This window comes from Nycticebus coucang, chromosome 20, assembly GCF_027406575.1.
Source record: "Nycticebus coucang isolate mNycCou1 chromosome 20, mNycCou1.pri, whole genome shotgun sequence".
Classification (NCBI taxonomy): Eukaryota; Metazoa; Chordata; class Mammalia; order Primates; family Lorisidae; genus Nycticebus; species Nycticebus coucang.
In genome coordinates, this window is record NC_069799.1 from 14,679,580 (window position 1) to 14,706,061 (window position 26,482).

The window sequence follows — 26,482 nt, forward strand, 5'->3', positions numbered from 1 at the left end:
GCCTTCTCTGAGTGACCCTCTTTAAGGGCATTAGGAGGATGTCACAACCTCCTCCCTGGACTAAAGCTCTCATAACAGCACTTATTGTGAGATGGTGACTCACTGTATTGCCTAGGCTGGTGTCAAACTGCTGGACTGACGTGATCCTCTAACCTCAGCTTTTAAGTAGTGAGATGACAGGTGTGAGTCCTTGTGCTGGGCTGTCACTGAAGCATCTTTCCCTATAGATGGCTCCCTTGGGAGGAATACATGAAGATGGGACTTGTATTCTACTGTCTTGCTGGTTTTACTGTCTCTATCTATGTTTTCACATTCCATTTTATTCTGTGTTCAATTGTCTGTAATTTTAGATTTAAATATTCAGAACTATGTGTTAGAATTTCAACTTATGTAGCAAGTAATTTAGAGAATGAGTAGGAATTTCAGACTTATTAGAAGGCTCACTTGGCTTGGCACCTGTACCAAAGTGGATACAGTGACAGCGACACGCACCGAGGTTGGTGAGTTGTAGTCCGGCCCTGGCCTGCTAAACAACAGTAACAACTGCAACAGGAAAATGTCCGGTCATTCTGGTGGTACCTTAATCGCAGCTATGTGGGAGGCTGAGGCAAGAGAATTGGTTGGTCCCAGGAGTTTGAGGTTGCTGTGAGCTGTGATGCCATGGCATTCTACCAAGGACATCATAGAACAACTCTGTCTCAAAAAAAGTAAATAAATAAAAAAAAGAAAATAAGGCTCGGCGCCTGAGTTCAAGTGACTAAGGCACCAGCCACACATACCAGACTTGGCGGGTTCAAATCTAGCCCAGGCCCTGCCAAACAACAATGACAACTACAACCAAAAAAGGAGAAAAAAAAAAAAAAAAAGCCAGGCATTTATGGTGAGTGCCTGTAATCATAGCTACTTGGGAGGATGAAGCAAGAGAATCACGTAAGCCCAGGAGTTGGAGGTTGCTGTGAGCTGTGATGCCACAGCACTCTACCCAGGGGAACAGCTTCAGGCTGTGTCTCAAAAAAAGAAAGAAAGAAAGAATAATAATAAAAATAAAGAAATACGTTTCTTGAAAATTTTTTTCAAAGAAAGTATAGTTTTCAAAATAAACTTGAAATTTCTAGTTTACTCTGGGCAAACAGAAATCAACAGAATTGTTATCACTTTCCTCAAACTATATCTAAATGGTATTTTAATTTTGCCCAAATGCTTATTTTAAATAGTATGATTTATTATATTTTACAAATTTAATATTTTTATTTTATTTATAATGTTTTTTGATTGTTTCTAAAGGGTAAGTTAAACCTTTTCAGGTTTTGTAAAAATAAGAATATATTAATAACATAATAAAAATTATCTTTGCTGTTTTCAAATGTTTATTAACATTTTATGATATGTATCTCATATTAATAAATCATACATTTTCCATGATTTTTTATTGAAAGATGGTGCATAAAATATTCAGTATACCTGCTGTCATCCAACAAAATGTTAACAAAAAATACCGGGTTCAGTGCCTGTTGTTCAATGGTTAGGGTGCCAGGAGGTGGCGGGTTTGAACCGGCCCAGGTCTGCTAAACAACAGTGACATCAACAACTGCAACAACAAAAATAGTAGCCCAGCACTGTGGCAGGTGCCTGTAGTCCCAGCCCCTTGGGAGGCTGAGGCAAGAAAATCGCTTAAGCCCATGAATTTGAGGTTGCTGTGAGCTGTGACATAGCATTCTATCAAAGGTGACAAAAGTGAAATTTTGTTTCAAAAAAAAAGAAAAAATACCTGCTTTGGTTCAGTCCACAGTCAGAATGGAACATTGTAGTTATCTAGAAAAGAGAACTTTTGTGTGAGATGGAGACGAACTCTGTTGCCAGCGGTAGAATGCTATGAATCCATTATCCCAGTTTAGAACAATTTCCAAAACGTGGGTTCAAGCAATCCTCCTTCAGCCTTCCAAACTCCTAGCTATCCTACCGTTCTTTTAGTAGAGATGGAGTTTCACTGTTGGTTAGCATGGTCTTGAACTCCTGTGGTCCAACTATCCTCCCGCCTCATCCTCCTACAATGCTAGGATGGGATGTGTGAGTGACTGCACCCGGCCACGTCTTGGCTTTTATGAATAATGCTGTGATGACTGTGAGTGAGGACATGTATCTTCCCTGATCTGTAGTGCGTAGTTAGGATATATACCCAGAAGAGAGATGGCTGGATGAAATCATAATATTTATTTATTTATTTATTTTCTAGACTGTCTCACTATATCCCCCTCGGTAAAGTGCTATGGCTTCATAGCTCACAGCAACCTTCAACTCTTGGGCTTAAGTAATTCTTTTGCCTCAGCCTCCATAGTAGCTGGGACCACAGGCCCCCACAACAATGCCAGGCTATTTTTTGTTATAATTGTCATTGTTATTTGGCAGGCGCTGGCCGGGTTTATACTCTCCAGTCCTGGTGCGGCCAGTGCCCCAGCCACTAAGCTAAAGGCACAGAGCCAAATAATAACTCTAAATTTAAGTTTTCTGACAAACCTTCAAGCATTTTAATAGAGTCTGCAACATTTTTCTTCATCAACTTTGCTAAAAGTTTTCAATTTCTGTGTACCTTTGACACACGTTTTTTAGGGTTCACTGTGAGTATGATGTAACATTTCATTGTGATTTTGCTTCACATTTCCCTAAGATTTAGGACTCTAGGCAGCCTTTAAAATGCTCATTGGCCATTTATAGTTCTTTGAAAAGTGTTAGTGAGCTCCTGCCATCTACCTGGTTCTGCCCTCTAGAACAGGTGTCCTCAAACTGCGGTCCACAGGCCACATGAAGCGCTGTGAATTGTGTTTGTTCCAATTTTGTTTTTTACTTCAAAATAAGATATGTACAGTGTGCATAGGAATTTGTTCATAGTTTTTTTTTTTTTAACTATAGTCCGGCCCTCCAACGGTCTGAGGGACAGTGAATTGGCCCCCTGTTTAAAAAGTTTGAGGACGCCTGCTCTAGAATGTTAGGATTACCAACATGAGCCACTGCTCCAGGCTTCTTTTTAATTTTTCTGTTTCTTTAGAGACAGAGTCTCACTTTATCACACTTGGTAGAGTGCCGTGGTGTCACAGCTTACAGCAACCTCCAGCTCTTGGGCTAAGGCAATTCTCTTCCTCAGCCTCCAGAGTAGCTGAGAATACAGGCACCCACCACAAAGCCCGGCTATTTTTTGTTGCAATTTGGCCAGGGTTGGGTTCGAACCCACCACCCTCAGTATATGGGACCAGTGCCCCAATCACTGAGCTACAGGTGCTGTCCATCTTTTTAAAATTTTAAAGTATGTCACCTCGCCTCAGTCAATTTTGTTTGTACTTTTTAACCTATACATGGTGTACCAAAATTTGCCAGACATACATGGATAAGGAAAATGGGAAATTGTAGCTAAATGTACCATTATTCCCCAAATATTCATTACAAGATTTTCCATCACATTTTTCTGTGCAAAAATAAAGAGATTCAAAATCTAAAATATAATATCACTTCTTAATTTCTGAGTCACTTTGTCACACATTTTTTATTATAATTTTGCATGACATTATTCAACTTTGCATACTTTAAGACATTGAGAACAAAAGTTAAATATAAATCAACCACACGTCTGGTGAGAATTTCATTTTCTTTCTGTTTGTTTGTGTACATGTTTCTTACATTTGATTTAGGAATAGTACATTTTCTTTTGGTTGCTGGCCAATGGTTATTTTATCCTGTAGGTGAATATATATGAAAACTCTTTTTGTGGGTTGGGGGAACAGAGTCTCACTTTGTCACCCTCGGTAGAGTGGTGTGGTATTGTAGCTCACAGCAACCTCAAATACTTGGGTTCAAATGATTCTTTTAGCTGAGCATCCCCTGTCGCTGGGACTACAGGTATCCACCACATGCCCATCTATTTTTTTTGAAGATGGGTCTTGCTTTGGTTTAGACTGCTCTTGAACTCCTGAGCTCAGACAATGTACCTGCCTCGGTCACCCAGAGTGCTAGGATTGTAGCCATGAACACTACTAAAACTGTCTTCAGTTTAATTCATATTTACTGGTGAATAAATACTACATTTGTGTGGATTCTTTGTGTAATTTAAAGATAATTTTTGAAAGGCCATTTCATTTACCATAAAGTTAACATTTATCTTTATTAGACATGTTAGAAGATTTCCTGATTTTTAGAAGCTAAGTAATACTTTTATCAATTTTATATCCTTTTTATATCCTAAATCATATTTCACTATTTCTTTCTTGAGGACGATGTGGATTTCTTTCACCAAATGGTTTATGTGAATAATGCTGTTAAACATGTGTGCAGGTAGCTCTTTATTAGAGCATGTACATGACGCTTGTATTGTCCTACATTTTTTTCAGTATTTATTTTATATATATTCAAAATGACAACAATGAGTTATAGTTTTCTAACAAATAACCCCTTATATTATTATTTTATACTCTTCACCTTTTGTGGCCACTTTGACTTAAAGCATATGTTATGAAATAAGACATGTTTTGCCTCAAAATATATTGTCTCTGGTTGGGCACTCCTGCCATATGTCTATAATGCTATCAATCTGGGAGGCTGAGATGAGAGGATGTCTTGAGATCAGGAGTCGGTGACTAGTCAGAGGAAGAGCAACACCTCATGTCTAATAGAAAAAGAAGATAAAATTACCCGAATATCATTGCACGCACCTTGTAGTGCCAGGTAGTCAGAAGGCTGACTCAGGAGGATTGCTGGAACCTAAAAGTTTCAGGTTGCTGTGAGCTAGGCTGATGCCATGGCACTATAGCCGAGCCATGGGGTGAGACTGTTTCAACACGTGTGTATATATACATACAGACATACGCCCACACATTTATGTACGTATCTCCTTATGATAATCTCCCTTGCTCTCATTTGATTAATATTTGAATTAAATCTCTTTCTTGTTCTTTACCTTTTTTTTTTTCTTTTTTTTTATTTATTGTTGGGGATTCATTGAGGGTACAATAAGCCAGGTTACACTGATTGCAATTGTTAGGCAAAGTCCCTCTTGCAATCATGTCTTGCCCCCATAAAGTGTGACACACACCAAGGCCCCACCCCCCACTCTCCGTCCCTCCTTCTGCTTTTCCTCCCCCCCATAACCTTAATTGTCATTAATTGTCCTCATATCAAAATTGAGCACATAGGATTCATGCTTCTCCATTCTTGTGATGCTTTACTAAGAATAATGTCTTCCACTTCCATCCAGGTTAGTATGAAGGATGTGAAGTCTCCATTTTTTTTAATAGCTGAAGAGTATTCCATGGTATACATATACCACAGCTTGTTAATTCATTCCTGGGTTGGTGGGCATTTAGGCTGTTTCCACATTTTGGCGATTGAAAATTGAGCTGCAATAAACAGTCTAGTACAAGTGTCCTTATGATAAGAGGATTTTTTTCCTTCTGGGTAGATGCCCAGTAATGGGATTGCAGGATCAAATGGGAGGTCTAGCTTGAGTGCTTTGAAGTTTCTCCATACTTCCTTCCAGAAAGGTTGTACTAGTTTGCAGTCCCACCAGCAGCGTAAAAGTGTTCCCTTCTCTCCACATCCACACCAGCATCTGCAGTTTTGAGATTTTGTGATGTGGGCCATCCTCACTGGGGTTAGATGATATCTCAAGGTTGTTTTGATTTGCATTTCTCTAATATAAAGAGATGATGAACATTTTTTCATGTGTTTGTTAGCCATTCATCTGTCATCTTTAGAGAAGGTTCTATTCATGTCTCTTGCCCATTGATATATGGGATTGTTGGCTTTTTTCATGTGGATTAATTTGAGTTCTCTATAGATCCTAGTTATCAAGCTTTTGTCTGATTGAAAATATGCAAATATCCTTTCCCATTGTGTAGGTTGTCTCTTTGCTTTGGTTATTGTGTCCTTAGCTGTACAGAAGCTTTTCAGTTTAATGAAGTCCCATTTGTTTATTTTTGTTGTTGTTGCAGTTGCCATGGCAGTCTTCTTCATGTAGTCTTTCCCCAGGCTAATATCTTCCAGTGTTTTTCCTATGCTTTCTTTGAGGATTTTTATTGTTTCATGCCTTTAATTTAAGTCCTTTATCCATTTTGAATCAATTTTTGTGAGTGGGGAAAGGTGTGGTTCCAGTTTCAGTCTTTTACATGTAGACATCCAGTTGTCCCAACACCATTTATTGAATAGGGAGTCTTTCCCCCAAGGTATGTTCTTGTTTGGTTTATCGAAGATTAGGTGGTTGTAAGATGTTAGTTTCATTTCTTGGTTTTCAATTCGATTCCAAGTGTCTATGTCTCTGTTTTTGTGCCAGTACCATGCTGTCTTGACCACTATGGCTTTGTAGTACAGACTAAAATCTGGTATGCTGATGCCCCCAGCTTTATTTTTATTACTAAGTACTGCCTTAGCTATATGGTTTTTTTTCTGGTTCCATACAAAACGCAGAATCATTTTCTCCAAATCTTGAAAGTACGATGTTGGTATTTTGATAGGAATGGCATTGAATAAGTAGATTGCTTTGGGAAGTATAGACATTTTAACAATGTTGATTCTTCCAATACCTTTATTTTTTTTGAGACAGAGTCGGAAGCTGTCACTCTGGGGAGAGTGCCATGGCATCATACTTCACAGTACCTTCCAAGTTTGGGCTCAAGGGATCCCCTTGCCTCAGTTTTTCTATTCTTAGTAAAGACAGGGTCTCACTTTTTGCTGAAGCTGGTCTCGACGCATGAGCTCAAGCTATCCACCCACCTTGGCCTCCCAGAGTACTGGGATTACAGTCATGAGCCCCTGCACCCGTCCAAATACCTTTCTGTTTTGTCATTTTTAATTCCATGTTTGTCATTACATGTAAGATGAGTATCAAATATAGAGTTGGATTTTGATTTTTTAAATCCCTATCTTTATTTATTTTAATGTATTTTTTTTTTTTGAGACAGTCTCACTTTGATGCCCCATGGCATCATAGCTCAAAGCAACCTCAACTTTCTTGGCTGAAGCGATCCTTTGGCCTCAGCCTCTGCAGTTGCTTGTACTACAGGTGCTAGCCAGAACACCCAGATATTTTCTTATAGACAGGGTCTCTCACTTGTTCAGGCTTGTCTTGAACAGGGAGCTCAAGAAATCCACCCACCTTGGATTCCAAGACTCCTGGGATTGAAGGCGTGAGCCACCGTGCCTGGCCTCCCTATCTTTATTTAATGTCTGTCATTTCATTATGAAGTTTAATCCATAAATTTGTATGTAATTTTTTTTTTTAAACTGAGTCACAAGCTGTCACCCTGAGTAGAATGCTGTGGTATCATCATAGCTCTCGGCAACCATCACCTCTTACTTTCAAGCGATATTCTCACCTAAGTTTTCCTATTTTTAGTAGAGACAGGGTCTCAATTTTGCTCAGGCTGATTTGGAAGTCAGGGTCTCAAACAATCCACCCGCCTCAGCCTGTGAGAGTACTAGGATTACATGCATGAGCCTCCCTACCCGGTCATGTGTACATAGTTTTTGAAAGAGAAGAAATTACTGTGAATTATTTATACAATTTTTGAAAGAGAAGGGCTTACTGTTGACAATTTTGTTTAACATCTGTACTGGATTTTGTTATTTTTGTCAACAATTACATCTTGTTATTTTGTAAATATAGACCCATTACTAGAGGTTTACTGCAGACTTTCTCTTTTTTTTTTGAGAGTCTCACTGTGTCACCTTTTGTAGTGTGCTCTGACATTATAGCTCACAGCAACCTCAAACTCTTGGGCTCAAGCAATCCTCTTGCCTCAGATTTTCTATTTTTAGTACTGATGGTGTCTTGCTCTTGCTCAGGCTGGTCTCAAACCTGTGACCTCAAAAAATCCACACCCCTTGGCCTTCCTGACTGCTAGGATTACAGACGTCAACCACCTCGCCCTGCCAGCATCTATATACCTTGATAAATATTTCTTTCTTTCTCGATAAATATTTCTTTCATCAGTTTTGATGGATATTATGTATATGCTTTCAAGGTTTTCTTTTCTTGGCTCTTTGACTATATCGCCAACTCTTTTTTTATGTGGAAGATTAGTATTGATTAATCCACTAGTAATCTGATACGAGCATACTTAGCGATAACACATCTATTTTGTCTTGCTGCTTTCAAGATTCTCTTCTTGTGTGTGACTTTCTTTTTTTTTAGAGACAGAGTCTCACTTTATTGCCCTTGGGAGAGCACTGTGGCATCACAGGTCACAGCAACCTCCAACTCCTAGGCTTAGGTGATTCTCTTGCCTTAGCCTCCCAAGTAGCTGTGACTACAGATGCCCACCAGAATGCCCGGCTATGTTTTTGTTGCAGTTCGTCTGGGGCCAGGTTTAAACCTGCCACCCTTAGTACATGGGGCCGGAGCCCTACTCACTGAACCACAGGTGCTGCCCTTCATCTGCTTTTTTATGGGACTCTAGTTTCTCCTAGCTGATGTATGGTGAGGTTTCTTCATACTTTATACCTTTTTACTTACATTTGAGACTGCTCAGTCATTTTCATTGTGTTTGGTACCTTCATTTTTCTGATTTTACTTAGTTATCTGTATCATTCCTATTTGATGTGTTTAGCATAATTGAGATCAAGTTTTTGGGTAATTTAGACATCTCTATTTTTTATGGTTAATTCGAGTTTTCTTTTTTCTTTTTTTAATTCTTTGGGTTATGTTCTCCCAACATTTTTTATATGTTATAAGATTTCATTTATTTTTGAGGATTAGAAAAGCCACCTTTCACAAACTCTGTGATATGGCTATATCCTGCAAGACTCTGACATACATTGTTTTAAGAAAGGGAGAACTGTACAATTGGACAGTGAAATTGCATGATTATTTTTTAGTGGAAGCATTTTTCCACATGTCCTCCTATGATTTTCTCATCACTTGGTAGACCTTAATTTGTCTGTTACACTGGAATCTCTCTGTTGCTATAATGATATTTTGCCTTTGAATTCAGCACCCCCTGTCGATCTTACACCCTATAGCACCATTCCTTTCAGCACTCCCACTGATGGGAGACAGCAACCTTTCTTTGGAAACACCATCAAAAGCAAGAAGGATTAACACACGTGTTACTCTTTTTCTTTTGAGGACAAAGCTGAGATTTAGAAGATTACTTCCATTTTCACCATTTTCTATTAAGATGGCATAAATTCTGTGGTGGGGGTAAATATGACAAACTTTTCTTATTGTTCTCCTTGGCTCTTTCATTATTATTATTATTGATGATTTTTTCTTTTATTTTAGAAATATATTTGTGTATACGCCCATACACACAGTATGAATGTATGTGTGTATGTATGTGTCTATTTATTTATTCATTTATTTCAGCCTAAGTAATTGTCACCCTGGGAAGAGTGCTGTGTTGTCATAGTTCATAACATTCTCAATTTTCTGGGCACAAGAGATCTTTTATTTTGTAGAGACAGAGTCTCACTTTATCACACTTGCTAGAATGCCATGGTGTCACACAGCTCACAAGAACCTCCAGTTCCTGATCTTAGGTGATTCTCTTGCCTTATCTTCCCAAGTAGCTGGGACTACAGGTGCCCACCACAACACCTGGCTATTTTTTTGTTGTAGTTTGGCTGGGGCCTGATTTGTACCCGCCACCCTTGGTATATGGGCCCGGTGCCCTACTCACTGAGCCACAGGCACCATCCTCACAAGATATCATCTTGCCTCAACCTCATGAGTTGCTGGGACTAGAGGCATGTGCCATCGTGCCGGACTAATTTTTCTATTTGTGGTAAAGTTGGAGGGATCTCATTATGTATATATTTGAGACAGAGTCTCAAGCTGTAGCCCTGGGTAGAGTGCCTAGGCATCACTGGTTACAGCAATCTCCAACTCTCGGACTTAAGTGATTCTCCTGCCATAGCCAGGAGTAACTGGGATTACATTCGCCCACAACAACGCCTGGCTAGTTTTTGGTTGTCATTGTTGTTTGGCAGGCTGGGGCTGTATTCAAACCTTACATCTCCAGTGTATGTGGCTGGCACCTTAGTTGCTTAAGCTACAGGTCCTGATCCAGATGGGGTCTCACTTTTGCTTAGGTTGATCTCAAACTCCTGTGCTCAAGTGATCTATTCACCTCACTGTCCCTGAGTTCTAGGATTAAATACACGATCCAATGCCCTGCCTCTACATTATCTCTACAACTTCTGCTTACCTGTTGTGCTGCATATTCTTACCTGGTTTTCAGAATTCCTCAAAATGCACTGTGTATATGCAACTTTTATTGATCTCTAAGATAATTGGTGCCTCTCTACTGTATTGTGGCATCTTTCCAATATTCTTAACATGAGTTTGCAGATAAAATGTGTAATGTATATTTACTGGATTCTTATAAAAAGCAAGTGGCTAAAATTGTTATTGTTCAAATTTCTTTCAGCTCTATCTAATCATTCTATCCAAGACAATTTGCGAGAGCTGAGCACAAATATTTTGTTTCCAGAGATGATCCTGAGCAGATATCAAAGCTGTGGCTCTGAGAATTTAAACTTTACAAATGACTGGGAAGGTGTGTATGAGTGTACACAGCAGAAAGTATGTTACAGTGGACATGATCAATGTGTAACAGCTGCACATGGCAAAGTCTTCCAATATAGTAAATGTCTGAATGTCTTCAGACAGTTTTCAAATCTAAATAGACATAAGATGATATATACCTTAGAGAAAACTTTTAAATGTAAAAAGTATGGGAAAGCCTCTAAGCTCTGCTCACACATCACAGAACATAAGGTAACAAATACTGGAGAAAAACAATCCAAATGCAAAGAAGGTAGCCAAGTCTTCCAATCTTGCTCAAGACTCCATAGTGGAGAGAAACTCAACGAGTATGAAAATGATGGCAAATGTCTTAGCTGTAGATCAAAGTATTCCAACCATGAGATTTTGAATATTGGAGAAAAAACCTACAAATATAAGGAATGTGACAAACATACTAAGAAATACTCACACATTTATCACAATAAAAGAATTCATTGTGGAGAGAAACGCTACAAATGTCAAGACTGTGGCAAAGCCTTTAAACATTACTCAAGCCTTTCTGTACATAAACTACTTCATTCTGGAGGGAAACAATACAAATGTGAAGAATGTGGCAAAGCATTTATCAGAAACTCACTCCTCTCTAGACATCAAATAATTCATTCCAGAGAGAAACCTTACAAATATCAAGAGAATGGCAAAGCCTTTAACCAGTACTCAAGCCTCTCTGTACATCAAAGAATTCACTCTGGAGAGAAAACCTACAAATTTCAAGAATGTGGCAGAACCTTTAATGTTAATTCATCCCTTGCTAAACATAAAAGTATTCGCTCTGGAGAGAAATCATACAAATGCCAAGAATGTGGCAAATCATTTAAACAATTCTCACATCTTTCTATACATCAAAGAATTCACTCTGGAGAGAAACCCTACAAATGTCAAGAATGTGGCAAAGCCTTTAATATTAGTTCATCCCTTACTAGACATCAAAGAATTCACTCTGGAGAGAAACCCTACAAATGTCAAGAGTGTGGCAAAGCCTTTAATGACAGTTCATCTCTTACAAGACATAAAAGAATTCACTCTGGAGAGAAACCCTACAAATGTCAAGAATGTGGCAAAGCCTTTAGCCAGCACTCACAACTTTCTCTACATCAAAGAATTCACTCTGGAGAGAAACCCTACAAATGTGAAGAATGTGACAAAGCCTTTACCCAGTACTCAAGCCTTTCTGAACATCAAAGAATTCATTCTGGAGAGAAACCGTACAAATGTCAGGAATGTGGCAAAGCCTTTAACCGGCACACAAACCTTTCTAGACATCAAAGAATTCACTCTGGAGAGAAACCCTACAAATGTCAAGAATGTGACAAAGCCTTTACCCAGTACTCAAGCCTTTCTGAACATGAAAGAATTCACTCTGGAGAGAAACCCTACAAATGTCAAGAATGCGGCAAAGCCTTTACGCGGCACTCATACTTTTCTGAACATCAAAGAATTCACTCTGGAGAGAAACCCTACAAATGTCAAGAATGTGGCAAAACCTTTAACTGGCACTCACACCTTTCTGAACATCAAAGACTTCATTCTGGAGAGAAACCCTACAAATGTCAAGAATGTGGCAAAGCCTTTACCCGGCACTCAGGCCTTTCTATGCATCAAAGAATTCACTCTGGAGAGAAACCCTACAAATGTCAAGAATGTAGCAAAGCCTTTAATATTAGTTCATCCTTTGCTAGACATCAAAGAATTCACTCTGGAGAGAAACCCTACAAATGTCAAGAATGTGGTAAAGCCTTTAATGTTAGTTCATCCCTTACTAAACATGAAAGAATTCACTCTAGAACAGTGGTTCTCAACCTTCCTAATGCCGCAGCCCTTTAATATTGTTCCTATCGGTTGCGACCCACAGTTTGAGGACCTCTGCTCTAGAGAGAAACCCTATGAATATCAAGAATGTGGCAAAACCTTTAACCAGCACTCACACCTTTCTGAACATCAAAGAATTCACTCTGGAGGGAAACCCTACAAATATCAAGAATGTGGAAAACCCTTTAAACACTACTCAAGCCTTTCAGTACATACAAGAATTCATTCTGGATAGAAATCCTACAAATGTCAAGAATGTGGCAATGCCTTTTATGAGTACTTAAGCCTTTCTGTACATCTAAGAATTCACACTGGTGAGAAACCCTACAAATGTCAAGAATATGGCAAAACCTTGAACCAGTACTCAAGCTTTTCTGTACATAAAAGAATTTGCTGTGGGGAAGAACCCTACCAATGTAAAAAATGTGGCAAAGCCTTTCTTTACATCATGGAATTCACTCTGGAGAGAAACCCTACAAATGTCAAGAATGTTGCAAAAATTTATTTATTTTATTTAGTTGTTTTGCATTTTTTTGCCAGGGCTGGGTTTCAATCCACCACCTCCAGCATATGGGGCTGCCACCCTACTCCTTTGACCCACCTGTGGCAATACTGTTAACTAGCACTCAAGCCTTTCTGTACATCAAAGAATTCACTCTGGAGAGAAACCCTACAAATGTCAAGAATGTGGCAAACCCTTTACTTAGCACTCACATCTTTCTGAACAGCAAAGAGTTCACTATGGTGAGAAACCATACAAATGTAAAGAATGTGGCAAAGCCTTTAGCTGATACTCACACCTTTCTAAACATCAAAGAATTTACTCTGGACATAAACTTTACAAATTTGAAAAATGTGTTAAAGGCTTTTAATGTAGGTCAACTAGTAGTACATGTGAAAGAATTTGTTGTGGAGAGAAACTCTAGAAAGGTAAAAAATGTGGCAAAGCCGTGGGGCCTTAGTGTGTGTCACACTTTATGGGGGCAAGACATGATTGCAAGAGGGACTTTACCTAACAATTGCAATCATTGTAACTGGCTTATTGTACCCTCAATGAATCCCCAACAATAAAAAAAAAAAAAAGAAAAAAAAATGTGGCAAAGTCATTAATTCATTTGTGAACCTTTCTAGACATTTATAAATTTATTCTGGGGAAAAACCTTATAAATATGGACAGTGGGCAAACTCTAACTCACATTCAATTCTCAATGTACATGGAAGAAATCACAGAGGAGAGAAACACTCCATATGGAGACTGTGGTGGTGCCTTTACCTGCTGTTCATAGCATGCTAAGCATAAGGGATTAAAACTGGTGAGAAATCCTAGAAATGTGAACAGTGTGGCAATAACTTTAACCAGACCTCAAACCTTACTACACATAAGAACATTCATACAAATGTGAATAATGTGGCAAAGGTTTTCAGTGGTCTTATTAAACGCAAGAGAAATCATAGCAGAGATAAATGGTAACAATGTGAAGATGTGGCAAAGCCTCATTCCAGTAGGCACTGTTTTCTGTACACAACAGAATTCACGTTGAAGAAAAACTCTCCAAATGTGAAGAGATTGACAGGTGTTTAATAATCTTTAGACGATTGTATAAATAAAAAATTTATAACACAAAGGTGGCACCTGTGGCTCAAAGGGGTAGGGCGCTGGTCTCATATGCTGGAGGTGGTGGGTTTAAACCCAGCTCTGGCCAAAAACCACACACAAAAAAAATTTATAACACAGAAATCCCTACAAATGAGAAGTGTGAAATCCTATAACCAGTACTCATTTCAGTACATAACAGAATTCATAGAGAAATACTACATATGTTAAGACCGTGACAATATCGGGTGACGCCTGTGACTCAGTGAGTAGCGTGCTGGCTTCATATACCAAGATTGGTGGATTTAAATACGGCCCCGAACAAACTACAAACAAACAAAAAAAAAATAGCCAGGCATTGTTGTGAGCATCTGTCGTCCAGCTACTCAGGAGGCTGAGGTAAGATAATCACCTAAGACCAGGAGTTGGAGGTTGCTGTGAGCTCTGATGCTATGGCACTCTACCAAAGGTGATAAAGTGAGACTATGTCTCTAGAAAAAAAAAAAAAAAAACAGTGTGACAGTATCTTTAAATATATCTCACACTTTTCCAATCATAATTTGAATGGATCTACAAATGTCAGTCCTGTCTCAGAGCCTTAAAGTTGCATTTATCCTGTTAGGTAGAGCTAAGGAGAGACAGGGGCAGATGATACTGGGAGATCCTTTGTGCATAATTTAAGAGGAACAAATTGAGCAGCAGGGACTTCCAAGAAACACAAGCTGACAATTCAAGAAGGCTTCTCAAAACTGAATTGATGTTTGTTCTACAAAAATGAGGCTCAGAGGTAGAGAGGCCACAATGTGGAGATATGGCCAAGGCCACAATAAAGGGGTCTTTGGAGTCGGCATCCAAGTAAGATGACAGTAGGCTCAAGTGACCCATTTTCCTTAACAGAGTACAATTTACACCAGTTCTATCATACTCTACAATTACAGTGACAAATCGTGTCCATTAATTACAGGGATAGAAATGGGAGGACTCCCCATTCTGGAAGTTTTCCCCATTTCCAAGAAATATCATGAATATTTTACCCCCACACCACTAACCTAGAATTGGAAAATCCGTGTAAGGGGAAACATCTTACTAATACCAGGTCTTCACCACTTGAGAATGTAGATGTGTTCCTTTTCTGAAGTGTACAGTTCTCTATGAACTTTGCCCTTATAAACACTTCTATCTTCATATTCTGCTCATTTGTTTCACTATCTTAGTTGCAATAGCCACTCTTTGACACTTGGAACGAAAAATGGAAAACATACTTTACCTCTGGTCCCCTAATATCTGACATTTTGGTGCCACTATCAGGGAAAAATATACATCTTCCGCAAGATAAGCTAATGGAACAATAGACATTCTGAATTCCCTCTGCTGCTGCATATTACTTACTACTCCTTCATCTCTTCCACTCTCTTCACTTCCAGGTAATGTAGCTCCTTAGCTGCCCCTGCTTCATCTGCTTTTTTCTTCTTCACCTTGACAATGCACTTCATCTCCCAGTTAGTGGTGATATTCAAAAGCTTAAAAAGAGGTCTCAGGCCCCACAAGTACATCTGAATATTAAACCAATTTTTACTGTCTTTATAACCAAAATGGGGATGAGGAGACAGTGAGAGAAAGCCAGGCTATCAGCAGATTTTAAGAGTATAAAGGAAGCTTTTGAAATGTTTGCTATCACTAGGGAAGAAGGTTGTCAGACACTAAGTTCCCCTAGAGGCTCAGGCAAGAAGACACCAGGCCTGTACCCTTCCCCACTATGTCTGGATTCCTGGAGTAAGAAATGGCTCAGAAAGGGGCCTCTGCTGTGACTATGCCCTCACTATTAGAGAGATGCAGTGGAAGAGATGCAGGACAAAGCTTTGGCCTGTCTTGGAAAGATGTAATGCTATTACCAAACAAATTTTAACTTTAGATGAGAAAAGTGAAGGCTTGTATGAGGCTAGAAAGTGGGGTGACTTGTGGTTTATGTCCAATACTGATAGTAGTATTTCCTTTGAGGAAAAAAACAGATACCCCACGCAAAGACATTTCCCTTTGAGGATATTGAATAGGATCTGAGAAACAAGGTGACTGTTGGCATAAACATTCTTTATTATATATACTGGAAGGTTGACATTGATCCCCAAAAAAGTCTATGAATTATTTGAAGTTGTCTACCATTTACCAGGAACAAAAAGGAAGTCCTTTGGCTTATCTTGAATGGCTTGAGGTGGTGAGCAAACAAACCCAATTTATTGCCTGACTCCTTAGAGGGTCAGATTACTTTAAAGTAACTACAATGGGAGTGGACACCTGTTTGCTCAGTGGTTGGATGTGCACTGGGTCTGCTGGGTTCGAACCCAGACTGGGCCTCCTAAAAAAAAAAAAAAACAAGGTAATCAGACTCTGTGGCAAGGACCTGTAGTTCCAACTACTTGGAAGGCTGAGGCAAAAGAGTCATTTGAGCCCAAGAGTTTGAAGTTGCTATGAGCTGTGACTCCATATCACTATACTGAGGGCAACATTGTGAGACTGTGTCTCAAAAAATAATGATAATAAAAATAAAAAAATATATACTGAGGATGTTTTGAAAGACGGTTACCAAATTCTTTTCTCAGCCTTTAATCTGCAACTGGGGTGACTGGCTGTTCTCTCCTGCCTTTCTAATCATGCCTGAAAGTCCTGCTACTCTACTGGGGAGGGACATACTAACTAAAGCGGGAACAACCATTTGTATGAATATAGGACAAGTACTTCTACTGTGCCTTCCCTTATTAGAGACAGAAATTAACCCAGAAGTATGGGCTACTGAGGGACAGATGGGAACAGCAAAATAAGCTCAATTGGTCCAAATTAGCCTCAGGAATTTAGAGACAGCCTTCACTTGTTTGGACAACACTTGAGTCATTCCCATAGTGACTCTTGTTTAGTACATAGATGACATTCTTTTGGGAGCACCAGATGCAGAGGAATGCCACAAAGCTACCCAAGTTCTATTAAACTTTCAGCGGATTGTGGGTACAAGGTTTCCAAGGCTAAAGCCCAATTATATGAGCCTGAAGTACACTATTTGGGCCTCCAACTTTCACATGGTAAGAGACACTTTACCAAGAAAGAATACAATCAATTTTGCCTTAACCCAAACCTCAGATTCTCCAGGCTTCCCAGGAATTACAGCCTTTTGTAGAATGTATTCCTGCAGGTAGCTAAACCACTCTATTCTTTAATTAAAAATGCTCAAAGACTGTCTGGTCACTCTAGAATGGGAACTGCAGACAGGTAAGGCATTCCAACAGCTAAAAAATGCTCTATTAGGGGTGGTGCCTGTGGCTCAAAGGGGTAGGGCACCGGCCCATATGCTGGAGGTGGCAGGTTCAAATCCAGCCCTGGCCAAAAACTGCAAAAAAAAAAAAAAAAAATACACACTGAATTATTGAATGGCGCCTGTGGCTCAGTGAGTAGGGCGCTGGCTCCATATAATGAGGGTGGTGGGTTCAAAACCAGCCCTGGCTGAACTGCAACTAAAAAATAGCTGGGCGTTGTGGTGGGTGCCTGTAGTCCCAGCTGCTCTGGAGGCTGAGGCAGGAGAATCATGAAAGCCCAAGAGCTGGAGTTTGCTGTGAGAGCTGTGACATCATGGCACTCTACCAAGGATGCTAAAGTGAGACTCTGTCTCTACAAAAAAAAAAAAAAGGAAAAATGCTCTTTTACAGTCCCCCGCTTTAAGTCTTCCTACCAGACAACAATTTAATCTCTATGTTACAGATCATCCTATGAGTTTTTTTTGTTTTCTGTGTTTTTTTTTTTTTTTAAGACAGTCTCAAGCTATTGGCTTGGGTAGAGTACCCTGACATCACAGCTCACAGAAACCTCAAACTCTTGGACTTAAGCAAATCTCTTGCCTCAGTCTCCCAAGTAGTTGGGACTGCAGACACTGGCCACAATGCCCAGCTAATTATTTTTGGTTGCAGTTGTCATTGTTGCTTAGCAGGCCCAGGATGAATTCAAACACACCACCCTAGATGTATGTGGCCAGCACCCTGCCAACTGAGCTACAGGAGCCTCCTATGCTAGGAGTCTTGACCGAACACTGGAGTCCAGTTTTACAACCTAGTTTATCTTAGTTAGGAAATTAACTCTAAAGTATAACCACACTATCTACAGGTGGTAGAGGCCATTGCCCTCTTAGACCCAGTTGGCAATTATGCCAATTTTTGGAAAAGACCTAATTGTTTATACTTTTGGTGAACTTTCTGGACATTTAAATTCAAATGGCAAACATTAGTCAGATGATGAGTTAATTAGATTTACATCTTCCAGAGATGAGATCATCAGGTCATAAAGAGTGAAAGTGATTCCAGACCAAGACATGATTCTGTTGCAGACCCTTAAATCACCTTTCATCTGGAGAAACTATTGATACAGGATTCCCCCGTTCAAGCCTGAACAATGGACCCCAGTTTTCTATGCCTGAGAAATTTCATGAAGAGCATACCCTTACATTTTGCATCAAGCTAGAAGGATCAACCTATATTTCTATAACTCAGTGGGTGGGGCATGGGCCATCAAGGGTGGAGAGTTCGAACACACCTGGGCCAGCTAAAAAAACAATGACAACTGCAACAACAAATAAAATATCCAGGTGTTGTTGCTGGTACCTGTAGTCCCAGCTACTTGGGAGGCTGAGCAAAGAGAATTGCTTAAGCCCAAGAATTTGAGTTCCCTTGAGCTATGATGCCATGGCACTCTACCCAGGGTGATAGCTTGAAACTCTGCCTCAAAAAAAAAAAAAATATATATATATGTATATGTATATACGTATATGTATGTATGTATGTGTATATATATGAGGTTTCGTTCATTCTGCTTTATGTCTCTGAGCTTGATTCTGGGACTGAGTGGAAATTCTCTCCTCGGTCTCTGTAATTTGGTTTGAGGGGTGGAAGCTGGTGCTGTTTTTTTGGAAACCCATCAGGTGGCCAACTAGAAAGAGTAGAAGTCCAAGACACATGAGATTCTCAGCAGCACACTGTGTGTACCAAACATGTCAAGCTCTGAGGAATGAGTCTTTTTGTCACTGTCTACTCTATCATAAATCTATTTCTAAGAGTTAATTTTTTCAATCATGTGAACTGTCTCCTCTAAGCCCTCTCCAAGTATACCTCTAGATTCTATGGTAAAAAATTCCTCTCGACCTGGAAGACTGCCACCTGGGATTTCTATAAAGAGACTTATTGGGTTGAGTCACTTTTAAAATAAATATATCATAGGAAATTTTGACTATTACTGGCCAGAAGATGGATCCTTTGAGCTAGAAAAATTCCTTTATTTAAAGAAAATTTTAGAGATCTCTCATCCTAAGCAATTGCCTTATTTGTATTTATGGGGAAATCAAATAAAAAAAAAATATCAGTTTTGTGGTTTGCCCTCAAAACTACCTTAAAAAATACTGAAGAGCAGAGATCTAAATTAGAACAAAAATTAAAACCTGCTTGCACCTTAAGCTGCCCTTCAATTTATACTCCTCTCTCTCCTCAATTACCTGCCCCTGATCCCTTAGAAGCACTTTTGGATCACTGGATTCCTGGTCACAACCAATTTCAAAATCCAACCTTAACCCCTCAACAATCGTACATAGGAGCTAATAAAATTACATTGACTCCAACTATTCAGAAAACCTTTTTAATAACCAGTTGCCTGCCTTAATTTCTGTATCTCCAATATTTACAGAAGGCACTCATTCCTGATTTAAAAATCTGAAAATACACAGGTTGATTGCATAAAAGCTGAGAAGCAAGAAATAGGCCTGTTACAGAGCCAAAGTAAAGCTTGATTTTCTGTCCTGTACAATGCCTTTTATTCCCCAGGATTGTGTAATTGAACTTCATCAGCCCCAGACCTCCCTGTAGGTGCCCTTTAAGAATGCATCAATGGTTTCCACCCACCCCCCAGAGAATTCATGTCCCCTGGACTGCAGCAGATCTTCTGAATTACAAAACTCCCTTTCCCATTTTTTCAAATGATCCCACAAAATTTATAGATGAATTAGAGAGACTTGTAGCCATTCATCGTCCCACTCACAGGGATCTTGACTGGTTGCTAACGGGTGTTCTTCCCACACATGATTATACTGCAGTCATTAGAGAAGACAGAAGCTTCTAGGAGAACATCCTATCCATAAAGGAAACAGATGGTCAGATCGTTTTCCTTGATCCCCTACAAATGACCAAGAAATTACACATCTAAATGCTGACATTCAGAATCTGTTGGAAGCAATATTAGAGGCTTCCCCTCCTAAAGTAAATTGGTCAAAAGTTGAATTATGTACTCAGAAGGAGGAAGAAGATTCTAAAGCCTTCATTAAATAATCTTTTAATCTTCATTAAAAGATTTATGAAAGTTTTCCAGAGACATACATCATTTACTCCTGAAGTGTCAGAGCATAGAAATCTTTAAGTGTCTGCCCTTCTTGGAAATTTTCTTCTAGAAGTTAAGAAAAAACAGATTCAAAACAATAGAGTTGCTCTTTCTGGACCTGACCTAGCAGAAGTCATCATCATGATATTTACCACCAGAAGAACCAAAAGTTTCATCACAAGGAGCCCAAAATTTAGGTCATTTAGCTGAGGCTACTGGTCAAGCTGTACTGGTTTCTGACCAGACAGACCAACTCTATCTTCAACCAGGTGGTCCTGAAGATGTTGTTTATGAGTTGAACCAATCGGCCACCACTCGCTCCTTTATGGATGATCTGGAAGATGAAACTTCCTGGCCAGGAGAACAAAACTGCTGTGTTTGTGGGGACCATAACTGATGTGTGGGATCAGGAAGTGCCCAACCTGAGTGTATGTGCCTTGTGCATGTGTAACTGGACCTGCACCCTCATCCTCAAAGATGGGGTCAAGATACCAACCTTCACCCAGCTGGCCCTGGACTCCCAAAAGGGCTATGGCACCATTCTGCTTTCTGGTCCTCATAAGTTCTGAGAGGTGTACTAGCATTTTGGCAAGGCCCCATGAACTCTACACAGCCACACAAAACCATATGTCCACTGAAAAGGCTGGAAGTTCAAGTGTGCCAGAGACTGATGGGCCAGCAGAGGCTACAAAAACCAACCCTGGAAACTACTATCTTATTAAAAAATTTTGGACGTAAAACCAAACAAACAAAAAACAACAACAATATACTTGACTGGACTACTCAACTTCTAAGTGTTATAGTAGAAGCAGCTACACAGTTTTTTGAAAATAACTTACAAGAGAATGAGAAAAAGAAAGATTTAAAATTTGCAGTCCTTGATTTACAAATTGGATCATTGCAGATGCAAAAACAGTCCTCTGAAAATAAATTAACGTTATCTTGTACTATTCCTTGAGATGTGTGCAGATACTGCAGAAAATCTGGACATTGGAAAGTTAACTGGTCATTAAAAAAGAAAAAAAAAACTCAAAGAAAAGCCTCCCCATGCCTCAGAAAGGTAAATTTTGTCCTGTAGGACAGTATTCAGTTGATTGACAGAGACAGCCGATCCTCAGTCCCACCCCAGACCCCACCATTAAACTTAAAGTATAGGATCAGGAACTGGAATTTTTTTTTTTTTTTTTTTTTTTTTGTAGAGACAGAGTCTCACTTTATGGCCCTTGGTAGAGTGCCATGGCCTCACACAGCTCACAGCAACCTCCAACTCCTGGGCTTAAGTGATTCTCTTGCCTCAGCCTCCCGAGTAGCTGGGACTACAGGCGCCTGCCACAACGCCCGGCTATTTTTTGGTTGCAGTTTGGGCGGGGCCAGGTTTGAACCCGCCACCCTCGGTATATGGGGCCGGCGCCTTACCGACTGAGCCACAGGCGCCACCCAAGGAACTGGAATTTTTGATTGACACTGATGTGACATTTTCTATCATTTGATCAGAAGAATTATCTCTACCTCTCACCTCTGATTCTATTCAAGCTAATGGAGTCTCTCGACAACCTATTTCATTATCTATCTCTCAGGGTTCTCCTGTATCTCTAGGTCCTCTTAACATTTACCATGCCTTTCTAATATCTGATTCTCAGCAGCAGATATTTTTGATAGAAACCTGTTATGTAAATTGAATGCTACCTTATAATGTAATGAAAATAGTATTTTTATGTCTCTGCTCTCAGATGAAACTCCAAACTTCTTACTGTCTTTAATGGAAACCCATTCTGATTTAATTCCCTTAATAAGACTATCCTAGAGGGTGTCCCACATAGCCTTTGGGCAAAACATGTAAATGAAATCTGACTGCTACTATGTTCAGAGACTTTAATCATATCCTGAAAAAAAAAAAAACAACAACTTTTCCCTCAGTAGCTGAATACCCCCTCTCACGAGATGCAGAACAGGGAATTACACCTGTAATAGAATCCCTTTTACAGCAGAGAGGACTCATTTTTTTTTTTTTTTGAAGTTTTTTTTTTGGCCGGGGCTGGGTTTGAACCCGCCACCTCCAGCATATGGAGCTGGCGCCCTTCTCCTTTGAGCCACAGGTACCACCCTGAGAGGACTCATTTTTAACACCTCACCCTGTAACATCCCAATTCTACCAGTAAAAAAAGGAAAGAAAAATTGATTCAGATGGGAATCAAATCTACTGATTTGTACAAGATGTGAGAGCCGTAAACTCCTTTGTAATCCCTGTACACTCTGCTGTACCAAATCCAGCTATAATCCTTAATCTTGATTCCTGCTAATTCAGCCTGGTTTACAATGACTCATATCTGCTCAGTTTTCTTTTCAATTCTCTTCCATCTTGACTCACAATTTCTCTTTGCATTTACCTTCAGAGAGAGACAATAAAGACCTGAATTTTCCAAGGATACTCTGAATCTCCTTCAATGTTCTCTTAAATTCTCAAGGCTGATTTAGACTCTTTTATCTTTACCTGTGGATCTGCTCTGGTTCAGTACATTCATGATGCTCTACTCTGTAATCATACTAAACAAGGCGCCCTCTTAGACTCTCTCATTCTATTAAAAGCTCTAGCTAAAAAGCCATAAAGCCTCTCAGTCCAAACTCCAGTGGGTACAGACCACTGTTACTTAGTTAGAACACAAAATATCTCAAGGCACTCAAAAACTCACCTGAATACACCTTGAGCCAATTTTGTCAATCCCCTTTTCCAAACCTAAAATATAACTACGTAAAATTCTAGGGGCAGCTGGCTACTGCCCCCGATGGATTGCCAACTTCGCGGCTCTCACTAAGTCATTATATTCCCTCCTTCCTGAGAGTATCCAAGAACTTATTCTCTGACCCATGGAGGCAATAGACTCCTTTAAAATGCTCAAATTAGTATTATCCACACCTCTTTCTCTGGGCTTACCCAGTTTTGATAAACTTTTCCATTTATACTGCCATAAAAATAATGGAATTGCTGCTGGTATTTTAGGACAGTCTTTTCTCTCTCAGATCTGTCTATTTCATTTCAATTAGATCCTTCAGCTGCAGGCATGCCCCCATGCTTATGTGCAGTAGCGCCAGCTGCCACCCTAATTAACAAAGCCAGCACCCTCATATTAGGTTCCCCTATTCATCTACATGTTCCCCATGCTCTCTTACATGTCCACAAACACAGCATCTCTCTACTAGATGATGGACTCCCTATGTACAATACTTACTAACTAACCCCTCCATTATTTACACAATTGCAACATTTAAAATCCAGCTACACTCCGACCTCCCCCTGATGACAAAGACCCCCACTACATTTTACATGACTGCATTACACCTGTTGATGTGATTTTAAAAGGCTGAGAAAATTTTCCAGGCATTCCTTTAGGCATACCAGACTTAATTTTCTTTTGTGAAGGCTCTTACAAATGTAATTTCAAAGATAGTGTAGGGATCATGGTGAAAATTGCCCTTTTCCCTTGGTTGGTTCACTGAAAGATCTACTCACAATAATGGTAGATTAATAAAATAAAGGTTTATTTCTAAATATAATGTGCATGGGGGCAAACTACAGAAATGATGATCCAAAGTCTCAGTGATGTTCAGAGACTTTTATAGATGCCCTTTGGAAGGGAGGGGAGAGAATATGGAAAGTATAGGTGCAGCAGGTAGTTGCTAGGGGTCAGTGTGTGTAGATGGGTGGAAACAGATTTATCTGTAGATTAACCTCAAAGACAGGTATCCTGCTTCAAATAACTCTGGGACCAGATCTATTACTATGTATAAAAGAATTCAGCAGTCCCTTCTGATTCTCAATCAGGTTGCTCAGGTTTTATGTAGATAGAGAAAAGGCCTCCTTTAATGCTTTCTCATCATGAATGAACTTTAAGTTAAAATATTCTTTATACCGGGCAGCACCTGTGGCTCAGTCGGTAAGGCACTGGCCCCATATACAAAGGGTGGCGGGTTCAAACCCAGCCCCGGCCTAACTGCAACAAAAAAATAGCCGGGCGTTGTGGCGGGCACCTGTAGTCCCAGCTGCTTGGGAGGCTGAGGCAAGAGAATTGCTTAAGCCCAGGAGTTGGAGGTTGCTGTGAGCTGTGTGATGCCACGGCACTCTACCCAGGGCCATAAAGTGAAACTCTGTCTCTACAAAAAAAAAAAATAAAAAATAAAAAAAATATATTCTTTATACCAACGAATCATATATTGGGGCAAAATTTCCTTAGTTCCTTCAATAGTATAATAGCTGGCTATGCAATAGTTTCTCTGCATGAAATCCTGGAGGCATTCTTCCTGCCTACTCTAAAATCAGCACAAACTGCTGAACTTATAGCTCTCACTAGAGCTTGCACATTAACACAAGGAAATACTCTGACTATTTACACAGACTCTAAACATACCTTCAAAGTCTGCATGATTTGGAAATCTGTGTGTTTTTGTTTTGTTTTGTTTTAGACAGAGCCTCAAGCTGTCACCCTGGGTAGAGTGCTGTGGCATCACAGCTCACAGCAACCTCCAATTCCTAGGCTCAAGCTATTCTCCTGCCTCCACCTCCCAAGTAGCTGAGATTATGGGCACCCACAAGAATGCCCCGCTGTTTTTTTGGTCACAGCCGTCGTTGTTGTTTGGCGGGCCCAGGCAGGATTTGAACCTGCCCACTCAGGTGCATGTGGCTGGCACCTTAGCCATTTGAGCCACAGGTGCCAATCCAAATCTGTGGTTTGTTAACATCAGCTGGCACCCGTTTTGCCAATGGGCCTACAGTTGCTTCCCTATTACAGCCATTCCCCTTCCCTCTAAGGTTACTATTATTCATTGTCCAGCCCACACTAAAGAAACAGATGCTGTATTTCTAGAAAATGATAGAGCTGGCAGAGCTGCAAAACATGTTGCTGAAATGGTCTCCCCATCCTTTTTCCATTCAAGTTATTGCTTTCCCCCTATCCTTATTTGGCATCAATAATCACCAGATTGATACTCCAAAGACTGAAAAAAATCAATGGATACATAATGGTGCTAAATATTTATCAAATGGATTATATATTGGACCAAATTGACTGACCGTGGCCCCCTTTCTTTTTACTTTTTGGCTTGCACTTATCCCTCACCAAATGGGACCTATGTGCAAATGGGGGATAATTAAGGAACTAAAAAATAGTTGGTACTTCCCTGGGATCTACAGAATCTCTGACCAAATTATTTCCCAGTATACTATTTGTAAATATCACCAAATCTCTGGAGGAGACCAATAATCTCTAGGGAGTCCCCAAAGACACATGTTGGCATTTGTAGCACTCCAAATCAATTTTATAGATTTACCTCCAGCTTTTAGCTTTTCTCACTGTTCAGTTATTATCTGTTTAGTGGGTGGACTGAATGTTACCCAACTAGATGTGCAGATTCTCTGACAGTGTTAAAGAAATTGATACTTGAAATTATTCCTTCATTTGGCATACCTTTGTGAATTGAATCAGATCAAGGAGCACATTTCTTTTATTTATTTTTCTTTCTTTCCCTTTTTTTTTTTTTTTGAGACAAAATCTCACTTTGTTTTCCTCTGGAGAATGCTGTGGCCTCATACCCCACAGCAACCTCAAAAGCTTGGGTTCAAGCAATTCTCTTGCTGCAGCCTCCCTAGTAGCTGGGACAACAGGTACCTGCCACAAGACCTGGCTGGTTTTTTGTTGTTGTTGTTGTTTGTTTGTTTGTTTACCACTCCTGGGCTGGGTTCCAACCAAAAACCCCATTGCACTGGCCAGCGCCCTAAACACTGAGCTATGGACACCACCCAAGGAACACTTTTCACAGCAGAAATAAGCCATCTGCTTGTAAAGGCTCTGAAGTACTCATTAAAATTTCATATCCCATATCATCCTCAATCCTTAAGACAAGTAGAATGTAAAAACCTAGACATAAAGAGAAGTTTAGCAAAAACATGTCAAGACATTGGACTTAAATGCCCAGAAGCAATATCTTTGGCCCTTATAAAACTCCATAACAGGAGAAGATTAAAAATGGCGGCCGAGTAACAGCTTCCCTGCAATTGGGCACAGTGAGTCTGGGGAGATAAGATTCCAGGCATCTCTGGCTGGTGGGATCTGCCTATAATCATC

The 26,482-nt window shown here is 39.8% G+C and overlaps 1 protein-coding gene and 1 pseudogene across 3 annotated transcripts in view; both read left to right on the forward strand.

Annotated features, from left to right (window-relative positions):
* The window catches only part of LOC128572925 (zinc finger protein 43-like), a 61,759-nt gene extending 48,439 nt beyond the window's left edge, over positions 1 to 13,320 (forward strand). For all 3 annotated transcript variants that reach the window (XM_053573083.1, XM_053573084.1, XM_053573085.1), the window contains one exon: positions 10,410 to 13,320. In XM_053573083.1, coding sequence (XP_053429058.1) covers positions 10,410 to 12,391 — 1,982 coding nt within the window. In that variant the 3' untranslated portion in view covers positions 12,392 to 13,320. The remainder of the gene's footprint in view (positions 1 to 10,409) is intronic.
* A 3,891-nt stretch (positions 13,321 to 17,211) lies between these two features.
* LOC128572466 (ribosomal protein L18-like) lies at positions 17,212 to 21,399 on the forward strand (annotated as a pseudogene).
* The last annotated feature ends 5,083 nt before the right edge of the window (positions 21,400 to 26,482 follow it).